The 12574-nt window shown below is 32.0% G+C and overlaps 1 protein-coding gene across 3 annotated transcripts in view; it reads right to left on the bottom strand.

Moving 5' to 3' along the window:
* The window catches only part of ARL6 (ADP ribosylation factor like GTPase 6), a 42739-nt gene that overhangs the window by 20505 nt on the left and 9660 nt on the right, over positions 1-12574 (bottom strand). For all 3 annotated transcript variants that reach the window (XM_044251187.1, XM_044251186.1, XM_044251188.1), the window contains 2 exons: positions 12178-12246; positions 8377-8471 (listed from right to left, as the gene is read on the bottom strand). In XM_044251187.1, coding sequence (XP_044107122.1) covers positions 8377-8471; positions 12178-12246 — 164 coding nt within the window. The remainder of the gene's footprint in view (positions 1-8376; positions 8472-12177; positions 12247-12574) is intronic.

Here is a 12574-nt window from a genome sequence, read left to right as displayed (position 1 = left end):
CCCGATGTGGGACTCGATCCCAGGACGCTGGGATCATGACCTGAGCCGAAGGCAGCTGCTTAACCAACTGAGCCACCCAGGCGTCCCTGAACAGGTTTTTAAAGCGGGGGAAAAAGTGCCCTATTCTGGAACAACAACAACAACAAAATGCCACAAAGGACATTGATTAGAAAGGAAGAGAAGCAAGCACCAGTATTTAGGACAGGAAGAAAGTGGGAATAAGACAAAACTTAGCATTTTTATTCAATATTGTACTCAAGGTCCTAGCCAGTGCAGTGAGATAGGAAAAAGAATAAAAGGCATAAAGGTTAAAAAAGAAGCAGTAGAATTTCTGTTGATGTTGGGCTTTAGACATAGAAAATTTAAGAAATATACAGAAAAACTATGAGAGTAAATATATTTAAAAACCTCCCAGAATACAAAGTCAATATTTCCCCATACTAACAATGAACCATTAGAATATGCAATAAAATATATTATTTATAGTAGCTTCAAAAATATAAAAAACTAATGGGTAAGCTGAATGAATGACGTATAAGACTCCTACAGACAACCATAAAGGACAGGGAAATTAAGAAAAGCATAAACATATTAAGTGACATACCATGCTCATGAGGTGGAACATTCAGTGTTAAGTCCAATGTTAAGATGTCAACTATCCCCAAATATGATTAAAATAAAATCTCAACAAGTTTTTCAAAAAAATTAGTAAGTTGATCTTAAAACTTATTTGAAATATGGAACACCTAGAACTACCAAAATCATCTTGAAAAAGTAGATCAAGTTTGGAGGATTTATCCTATTTGACTTCAGGATTTATTATAAATCCACGGTAAAAGGCCAAATGTGAAAAGCCATAAAGAGATCAATCGAATGGAACACAGAGTCCATAAATTGGGGTGTGTGTGTGTGTGTGTGTGTATAAACTTAGGTTAGGCACAGATTTTTTTTAGCGAGTACACAGAAAGCTTGTATTTAAAAGAAAAATTGATAAATTATACTTCATCAAAATTAGATTTATCTATTCATTAAAAGATACTGTGAAGAAAATAAACAGGCAAGATACAGACTGATGAGAAATCTTCAAAACACATATATTTAACAAAGGTCTTCTATCTAGAACTTATAAAGAAATGTTAAATTTCAATAATAAGAAGACAACCAAATTAATGAATGGGCAAAAGACTTAAAAAGGCATTTTATAAGAGAATGTACAAGACTGGCAAACAGAATATGCAAAAGTGATCGACGTTAATAATCATCAGTAATAAACAAATTAAAAGCACAATGAGATCCTATTATATACTCAATCAAAAGGCTAAAATTTTAAAAAAATCAATCATTGGAAAGGAGATGCAGAAACTGGAACTCTCATTTATGTTACTAACTATAAAATAGTTTGACCACTTTGAAATTCTTTAAATATCCCCCATACATCTATCCTATGACCCAGCATTATCATTCCTAAGAATTTTTTGAAGAGAAATGAAAACATGTCTATAAAAAGCCTTTTTACAAGAACGTTTATATCAGGTTTATTCATACTAGTCCTAAACTAGAAACAGTCTGGATGTCACTGAACAGGGTACTGTATAAACAAACTATGGTATAAATACATAATAGAATGTTACATTGGAATAAAAAGGAGTAATCAAGTGATATATACAACAACATAGATGACTTCCCAAAACATTATGCCAAATAAAAAAAACCTATGCACGAAAATGTATGTGCTCTTACTCCCATTTATATGAAACTGTAGAAGAGGCAAAATTAATCTGGTGATAGAAATCAGATTAGTTCCCTGGTATGAGATGTAAAGTATTGATTGGGAAGGGGTGTGAAAGAACATTCTGGGGTACTGAAAATGTTTCTTGACAGACAGTGTAGTTATGTGAATGTATGCATTTGTCAAAACTACTGAACTGTAACTTAAGACCTGAGCATCTGACTATGAACAGCTTGTATTTCAATTAAAAATGTTCATATATAGGGTGACCAAATGGATTAAAAAAACAAGACCCAACTACATATTGCCTAGAAGAGACTACTTCAGAACCTTAAGACACAGACACAGAAAATGAAAGCATGGAAAAAGATATTCCATGCAAAAAGAAGCAAAAGAAGGCTGGGGTAGCAGCACTCATGCCAGATAACATATATTTTACAACAAAGATTATAACAAGAGACAAAGAAAAGCATTGCATAATGATAAAGAAATCAATTCAACAAGAGGATATAACAATTGTAAATTGTAAATACCAAAGCACCCAACATAGAAATACCTGAATATATAAAGTGAGTATTAACAGACATAAAGGGAGAAATTGACCATAATACAAGAATAGTAGGGGGTTTTAAGACCCCATTTACATCAGTAGATAGATCATTTAGACAGAAAATCAATAACGAACTTTGTTCAGTGGCTTTGCATGAACACCAGGTTGATTTAACAGATATACAAAGAATATTCTATCCCCAAACAGCAGAATACATTCTTTTCAAGTACAAATGGAATATTCTCCAAGACAGATCACATGTTAGGCCACAAAACAAGTCTCAATAAATTTAAGGAGACTCAAATCATATCAAGCATCTTTTCTGACTACAACGGTATAAAACAAGAAATCAATTACAAAAAAATGAACAGAAAAACACAAATACATGAAGACTAAACAACCAATGGGTCAATGATGAAATAAAAAAAATACTTAGAGACAAAAATGAAAACATGATAGTTCAAAATTTTACAGAAATAGCAAAAAGCAGTTCTTTTTTTAATTAAGATTTTATTTATTAATTTTTATTTAAGAGAGATTGGCATAAGCAGCATAGGGGGAGGGCAAAGGGAGAGAGAGAATCTCAAGCAGACTCTGCATTGAGTGCAGAGCCTGATGCAGGACTTGACCTCAGAAACCCAAGATCATGACCTGACCCAAAATAAAGTCGGACACTTCACCAACTGACCAATCCAGACGTTCTGCAAAACAGTTTTGTTTTTTTTTTTCTAAGATTTCTTTTTCAAGATCTCTTTTTGAGAGAGAGAGAGAATACACAGAGGAGTAGAGGGGCAGAGGGAGAGGGAGAAAGAGAGAAGCAAATGCAGGGTTCACTTCCCACATCCCACGAGATAATTACCTGAGCTGAAATCAAGAGTCCAACACTTAACCAACTGAGCCACCCAGGCATTCCTCACAAAAAACAGTTCTAAGAGGGAAGTTTATAGCAATGCAGGCCTACATCAAGAAATGACAACAACAAAATCTCAAATAAACATTATGATTCTTTGCCTAACAGAAATAGAAAAAGAACAACAAACAACACCCAAAGTTACTAGAAGGAGGAAATAAAGTTCCAGGAGAAAATAAATGACATAGAGACTAAAAAGCCAACTGAAAAGATCAATGAAACCAATATAAATAAAACTGATACACCTTTAGCCAACTCATCCAGGAAAAAAGACATAAAGAACTCAAATGAATACAATCAGAAATGAAAGAGGAGAAGACTGAAGACAAACCACAGAAATACCAAGAATTATAAGACTGCTATGAAAAATTATATACCAATAAATTGGACAACCTGGAATAAATGGATAAATTCCTAGAAACATACAATCTTCCAAGACAGAATCGGGAAGAAACAGAAAATCTGAACAGACTGACTGCTAGTAATAAAATTGAATCAAAAACAAAAGATTCCCAAAAAACAAAAGTCCAGGACCAGTGGGCTTCACAGGTGAATTCTACCAAACATTTAAAGAAGAGTTAATACTTACCCTTCTCAAACTATTCCAAAAAATAGAAGAAGAAAGAAACCTTCCAAATTCATTCTAAAAGGCCAGCATTACTCTGATACCAAAACCAGACAAAACACTCAAAAAAAGCATCTGACAAAATATAACATCAGTTTATGATAAACTCTCAACAAAGTGGGGTTAGAGAGAACATACCTCATCATAATAAGGCCACATATGAAAAACTCACAGCTAACATAATACTCAATGGTAGAAAACAATGTTTTTCCTCTAGAAGTAGGAACAAGACAATGATGTCTACTCTTGCCACTTTTATTGTGGTTACTGTTGTAGCCACAGTAATTAGACAAGAAAAAGAAATAAAAGGTATACAAACTGGCAGAGAAAAGTAAAACTGTCACTCACTGCTTACAAATAACATAGTATATACAGTAAAACCAAAAGTTCCACCATAAACTATTGAAACTAATAAATGAATTCAGTAAAGTTACAGGATACAAAATTAATAAACAGAAATTTGTTGTATACACCAATAATGAAGCAGCAAAAAGATAAATTAAGAAAACAATCCCATTTACAACTGCACCAAAAAGAATAAAATGCCTAGGAATAACCTTAATCAAGGAGGTAAAAGACTTGTACTCTGAAAACTATAAGGCACTGATGAAAGAAACTGAACACAACACAAACAAATGGAAAGATACACTATGTTCATGGATTAGAAGAATACTGTTAAAATGTCCGTACTAGCCAAAGGAACCTACAGATTTAATGCAATTCCCATCAAAATACCAATAGTATTTTCCACTGAAATAGAACAAATAATTATAAAATTTGTATGGAACCACAAAAGACTCCAAATAGCCAAAGCAATCTTGAGAAGAATAAAGTTGAAGGTATCATAATCCCAGATATGAAGCTATAGTACAAAGCTACAGTAATCAAAATAGTATTGCACTGGTACAAAAATGGACACACAGATCAATGAAACAGAATAGAGAACCCAGAAATAAACCCATGCTTATATGCTCACCTCATCTACGACAAAGGAGGCAAGAAAATACAATGGGAAAAGACAGTCTTTTCAATACATGCTACTGAGATAACTGGATAGCTACATGCAGAAGAATTAAACTGAACCACTTTTTTACACCATATATAAAATAAACTCAAAATGGATTAAAGACCTAAATGTAAGACCCAAATCCATAAAACTCCAATAAGAAGACATAGTAATCTCTTGGATATCAGCTGTAGCAACATTTTTCCCTCAGGTAAGGGATATAAGAGAAAAATAAACTACTGGTACTACATTAACCTAAAAAGCTTTTACACAGTGAAGGAAACTATCAACAAAATGAAAAGGCAACCTACTGAATGGGAGGAAGTATTTCCAAACCATATATCTGATAGGAGATTAATTTCCAAAATATATAAAGATCTCATACAACTAAATACTGAAAAACACTAATAATCCAATTTGAAAATGGCAGAGGACCTGAAAAGATATTTCTCTGAAGAAGACATACTGATGGAAAATAGAAAAGATGTTCAGTATCGTTAATCATCAGGAAAATACAAACAAAATCTACAGTGAGGTATCACCTCATACCAGTCAGAATGGCTAGTATCAAAAAAACAAGAAAATCAAGTGTTGGTGAGAATGTAAAGAAAAGGGAACCCTAATGCATATTGGTGGGAATGTAAATTGGTTCAGCCACTATGGAAAACAGTATGGAGGTTCCTCAAAAAATTAAAATTCTTAGATATACCATACAAGCCAATAATTCCAGTACTGGGTATTTATTCCAAGAAAACAAAAATGATTTTGAAAAGAAATATTCACCCCTATGTGTACTGCAGCATTATTTAGAGTAACGCAAACAGAAGCAACCTAAATGTCCATCATTAGATGAACAGATAAGAAGATGTGGTAAACAATTTATAGAATATTACTCAGCTATAAGGGACAAGATCTTGCCATTTGTGACAAGGTAGATACACCTAGAGAGTGTTATGCTAAGTGAAATAAGTCACAGAAAAACAAATACCACGATTTCACTTATATCCAGAATCTAAAAACCAAAACAAATGAATAAAAACAGAACAAACAAAGACTCATAAATATAGAGAACAAACTGGTGGTTGCCAGAGGAGACAGGGTGGGAGGGATGGGTGAAATAGGTGAAGGGATTAAGAGGTACAGACTTCCAATTTTGAAATGAGTAAGTCACTGAGATAAAAAGTATAGCATAAGGAATATAGTCAATAATATTGTAATAACTTTGTATGGTGACAGACAGTAACTACACTAATCGTGGTAAGCACCACATGATATGTATAACTGTTAAATCACTATATACCTGAAACTAATGTAACATTGTATGTCAACTATATTTCAGTAAGAAAGTAAAATTAAATTAAAAAATTTTTAAAGTTCATGTATACCTCAGCTGAGAAATCCTTCCTTGGGAATAATCTCCCCCAAAATAAATTCATCAGTACATAAAGATAACTAACTTGAACAAGGCTTCAGCTAAGGAAACCAAGGTTTCCATTGTATTTGAAGCTGATTTTGTAGGAATCATTTCATCTTTTTGGTAACATTATAACAGTTTTTGAAGAAAAGTGGAAAGATTAACACAAAGGGAATGCATGATCAAAAATGCATTCTCAATCCAGATAATCCAGTTAAAGACATAAGTTTTTAGAAGTGCAAGAGTCACATAAAATGTACAGTCTAGATAATTATTACCCCAAATATATGAATAAGCTTAAGGTTGTTCAATAAAAATAACAGTTATTGTGGTTAAACAGGAAGAACTGTTAGAAAGCCTCACATTATTTCCATTCTATTCCTAACAAATACACGCTTCTTTTATTTTTTATTTTTTTTTCCAATTTATTTATTTTCAGAAAAACATTATTCATTATTTTTTCACCACACCCAGTGCTCCATGCAAGCTGTGCCCTCTATAATACCCACCACCTGGTACCCCAACCTCCCACCCCCCCGCCACTTCAAACCCCTCAGATTGTTTTTCAGAGTCCATAGTCTCTCATGGTTCACCTCCCTTTCCAATTTACCCAAATTCCCTTCTCCTCTCTAACGCCCCTTGTCCTCCATGCTATTTGTTATGCTCCACAAATAAGTGAAACCATATGATAATTGACTCTCTCTGCTTGACTTATTTCACTCAGCATAATCTCTTCCAGTCCCGTCCATGTTGCTACAAAAGTTGGGTATTCATCCTTTCTGATGAACATCATTTCTGATACACACTTCTTTTAAACCATCACCTCTTCCTAAGTCATAGCACAAAGACCACTTAAATCTTCTCCCATGAATAAAACTAGAAATGCAGAGTTCCACAATACTTACTGGAGAAATGTATTGTGGAGAAAAAAAGGATATCCAATAATAGGTAAAATAGAATAAATGGTCGCTATACTCATAGTACAGCATATTAGTCACTATTAAAAGAATAATTACATATATACATTGACTTAAAAGGATTTCCAGGGGCGCCTGGGTGGCTCAGTGGGTTAAAACCTCTGCCTTTGGCTCAGGTCACGATCCCAGGGTCCTGGGATCGAGCCCCACATCTGGCTGTCTCTGCTCAGCAAGGAGCCTGCTTCCTTCTCTCTCTCTCTGCCTGCCTCTCTGCCTACTTGTGAGCTCTGTCTGTCAAACAAATAATAAATAAAATCTTTTTTAAAAAAAAGGATTTCTGGCATTTAGTGTTCTCCAAGAATAGGTAGATGCAGAAGAGTGTAAAGAATATGACCCCAAATTATAATTAATAACAAGAAAAAATACCAAATTGTTAATACTGGTATTTTGAAAAGAGGGTAGGGCTGGCAATTAGAGTTTAAAAACAGAAAGAGGGGCCCTGGGTGGCTCAGTTGGCTAAGCATCTGCCTTTGGCTCCGGTCATGATCCCAGAGTCCTGGGATCGAATCCAGCATCAGGCTTCTTGCTCAGCCGGGAGCCTGCTTCTCTCTCTGCCTCTGCCTGCCACTCGGCCTGCTTGTGCTCTCTTTCTCTCTGACAAATAAATAAAATCCTTAATAAATAAATAAATAAATACAGAAAATATCTGTTTTAGAAGGGTTCTCGAATAAATATGCAAGAAATGCTGCATATATATACATGTCTGCAAACATAGTAACCAAAATAATTCTAATGACAGTTGAAATACATGGATTTTTACTTCTTTCTTTTTTCCCTGTCTTCATTTTTTGCTACTGACACATATTATTTATGCAATCAGAACATTTTAATTTTAGGGAAAATAAAGGTTGGAGACCTGGAAAACACTGCTTTGAAATTTAAAAAATACAAGATGCTATCGGTAGATATGAATTCTGAATAATTACTGTATTTTAAAATTCAAAAAAAGGGAGTAATACATTCATTAATGTAGAGAGCTGTTGAATCATTATATTGTATACCTGAAACTAATAGAACACTGTATGTTAATTATGTTTCAATAAGAAAAATTTTAAAATTTTAAATAAGAGAGAACTACATAGAACACTTCTGCCAATACCAAAGAGCAAAAAACAAAATCTTATATAAACAGACCCTAAAGCACAAATATCACAGACACACATACCTGGATGATTTAGCAGAGTATCAAGTTCTTCCTTGGCCACAACCATTCTTAATCTATCACTACTATCAATGACAAAAATAATGGCTTGTCCTTCTCTGTATAAAGAATGAGAAAAATTAAAGGTAAACGTACACATTTTTCCACGTTTAGCATTCATTTGCATTTCCTACCCTCTGTATTATCTTTTCATTACATATTAATTTATATGAGTGACTAATATGTTACCATTAGTCATATTTCATATAAAATAATTTCTTTTAGGTTGGTTGATAATATGGTACATTTAATGCTTGTTTCATAATTTTTAAAAATTGTAAGTAAAACTATAATCCTATTACACAGATGCAATCATTATTAATATTCTCAGGTAAATCAATTTTGTCATTTTTTTTCTGTATATTCACATAGGAGTACCTACATTTGTACTTAAGTGGAATCTTGCTGTTTTATACCCTGCCTTTCTCACACACATTTCCTTGATCTTTTTTTGCAGTATAGTTTGAACTACTTTTTAATGAAACATTAAAGGTCTACACCAGTGTTTCTCAAATATTTCTTACCATAACCATAGTGAAAAATACATTTTATATTAGGATGCAGTAAACATATAAGTATATGTAACTACATTTGAAATAAGTTTCCAGAAATAATACTTACAAATAGCTTTTATTTTATTCTATTTCATTTTTTTTAAGCTGATAACCAGCCACTGAAATGGCTTTAGGATTCATTTACAGATCACAGTGGCACTTAAAAAAAAAAAATCACTGATTCTCTCTGCAACTTTCTTTTAATGATTATAAAATATCCCATTGCACAGATATGTCATCAAATACTGTGAACTTAGAGATTATTTTTAATTTTTATTACTGTGAAAAACTTTGGAATAAAAATCCTCCTAAATACATTTTTAAAATTTCTAGATATCTTAAGACTTGTAATTAGGAATTTCTAGGAATACATACCAAATTTAAAGTTTTAGGTAAACATTGACAAATTATATTCCAGAAATACTTTAACAATTTATACTACCAGTACTTCTCTCACCCCCTTTCCAGCACGGCTCTTAACATCCTTTTCCATTTTTGTCATTCTAACAGCATAATATTTTATATTGTATTTCATTAATTGCTAGTAAAGTTCACTATCTTTGCATATATTTATTGGGCCTTTTACCTATTTCTGTGAATCACTTATTCCATTCACAAACTAAGAATTTAAAAGTTCAATATCATTAGCAATTACATGAATATAAAAATAAAACACTTTTGAGTACCATTTTCTCCTATCATTTTAAAAAAATGAACATAGGTTATCACCAGTCATACATTACCTGTAGCCACAGAAACAGATATGATTGGAAATATCTGCCAACAGTTTTAAAAATGTTCAATCTCTTTGAGCCAGTAATTACATTTCTGGAATTTATGCTAAGGAAACATGAACTATGACAAAGATTTATGCAGCAAGGTGTGTTAACTGGAGGATTATTTATAATCTTCAACAACTGAGAATAGCTTTTATGTCCAAAAACAGAATGATTAAAAAATAGGCAAAGGCATATGAAAAAATAATAAGCAGCCAGTCATTATTTATATTCTTTGTATGTTTTTATGTTTTTCCTGATTTATTCTGATCATTTAATGTTATCTAAAAAAGCAGGGTAAAAAACTGTATGTGGTACATAACTTAGAAGACTCTTTTCTCAATTATGTAAACTATATATTTTATATTTCAAAAGGAAAAACACAAAAAGATTAACAATGGTAAATTTATTATAAGTGAGATTTATAGAAAAAAATGTTATACTTTCCTACATTTTCTAAATATTAAAAAATGTGTACTCCTTATATTTTATACTTTATTTTTCATATTATAAAGATAATAGCAATAATTATATAATAATCAAAGTTACAGTATCAAATAAATAACAAAGTAAACTTCCCTTCTAATCTTAGTGTTCCAAAAACAAATGTTATTAATGGTTTCGTGCACATGCCACTAAATTATTTTTCTTCTCTACATTTACCAAGTACATATTTTTGTTAAGAGTAGTAATCTTTTTATAATTGAGATATGTCATTATAAGCAGTGTTCAAAACATTTTCTTCTATCTATATCTTTGTCCACAAGTGCTAGTCATAGGATACTTCTTCAAGAAAAAAAAATATGGCTAGAGAGCAAGAAAATTTTTCATTTTAAAAGATACTGATAAATTTCTCTGAAAAAGATGTTACATTCCCACCAGTGGCTTATTTTGCCATAGTAGACTTAATCTTTTTAACCTCTTTCAGCCTAATAGATTAAAATGCACTTGTTCTTTCATAATTAGAAAAAGATAGATATAGTCTATTATTGTAGATGTCTCCATAGTAACCATATTCACTATTCAACCTACAATTTAGCTACAGCGTTCCTAATTAACTTCTTCCAGTAAGGTTTTGAAGGAAAAGGAATTAAAATCTGAAACGTTTCCTTTTCTTGAAACTATTTTCTATGTATTTTTGTTATCTGTAATTAAAATAAAAGTTATTTTAAAAATAGTAGCTAAAATAAATACATTTAAATAAAAAAGAATTATCAACTAACTGGAGGAAGAAAAAAAAATCCTAAACTGAAAACTCAGGTTTCCTAAAAAAAAAAAAAAAAAAAAAAAAAAATCCAAATCCAACCCCCCCCCAAACAATTCACATTTTCCCCAGAGATTTAATGTAAGGTACCAAAAACATGCCACTTTTCCTTTACCAAACTGACTCTCAAATCTGAAGAACTCTTTTCTCTGTATCTCAGAGGTCCTTTAGATCTGTACAATTTAAACATGATTTCAATCTATTAAATCACTCATTGAAAAGAATATCTGTAAAAAATCTCCTTTGGCTGAGGAAACACAAGGTTTGTTCCCACATTAGCAGGAAAGAACTATTCAATAAAAATTAAATTATGACTTGACAGTCATCTCATAACCATTCCAAGGAAAGAATTCCTAATGACAGTTAGTCAAGGGATACTGGTTTTAAGTTTCAGACTCCAAAAGTAAGTTACATTGCTTTTACATGAAGAGTCCTTGCAATATGGACAGTTAACGTATTTGTTTTACTACCACACACAAATCCTGAGAGGGCAAAATAATCTGGGTACAAGGAACTTGACCATTCTTAATCTGAAGTAACTAGTGAGCACTTTATTAGCATATGCTGAAAAATATCTTGTTTAGAACTGCTTTTAGAACAAATGGATCAACTGTTAGTTACTACTGTTATTTTAACTAAATTTGTTTAATAAATACTTACTGATCTATATGTCTGGCATCATACTTGACCTTGAAGAAATAACCTGAATAAGAAATAATGCCTGCTCTTGAGCAGTTCACACCCTGGTTAGAGAGGTAGCTATGGTACACGACTTGAAGACATAAATAGTATGGTAAAATACTGTGTGGACACTGGGAACAGAGTAACCGGGCAAAATGGTGGAATTTCACAGAGGAGGTGACTTCTGAGTTAACCTTAAAGCATTACTATATTACTTTAAACTGCAACAAAATAGAACAGGGTATTAAAAACAGAGAGAAAAGTATATGCAAAGATGCAAGGTCATGAATGGCCTGAAGAATCTGAGAAACAATATGAACTATGATTATACTTTTTCATTAGAAAACATTTTCACTTTTTCTTTAGAAAATGTGCTTAAATTATATGAAAAATAAATAGTGCAACCTAGCCCATGTAATCCTTTGAATTTGTTAATCATTTTTATTAAAATACATTCACTTAATTAACCAACACTTATAAACATACTTACTTATAATAGTGTTCCCAGAGATTTCTGTATCTTCCTTGACCTGACATGTCAAACACTGTAAAAGACAAACTACAGAAAAAAACAAAAAACAAAAAACAAAACCAAACACTGAAACAAAACAAACCATGACTACATTATAAGATACTAAAATAAGGTATCACTTTTACTTAAAATTTTAAATTGTTTTCAAAGAAACCACCCTTGAATATACAATATTCAACTTGAGCCAATTTTCAAGTATGAGTCCCAGAAAACAAATTTTGTAATATAAATATGATTTTGTAATGAATAACACATAAAAAAAAGATGCTTTCCTTGCTAGTGAGATTATCAGAGTTTGTCTAAAGTCTAAATTCTAAAGAATAATCCAGAGGTAGTGGTACAAATAATTTACCAT

This window comes from Neovison vison, chromosome 6, assembly GCF_020171115.1.
Source record: "Neovison vison isolate M4711 chromosome 6, ASM_NN_V1, whole genome shotgun sequence".
Lineage (NCBI taxonomy): Eukaryota > Metazoa > Chordata > Mammalia > Carnivora > Mustelidae > Neogale > Neogale vison.
Note: the sequence above shows the minus strand (reverse complement) of the source record. Positions and strands in the feature narration are given on the sequence as shown.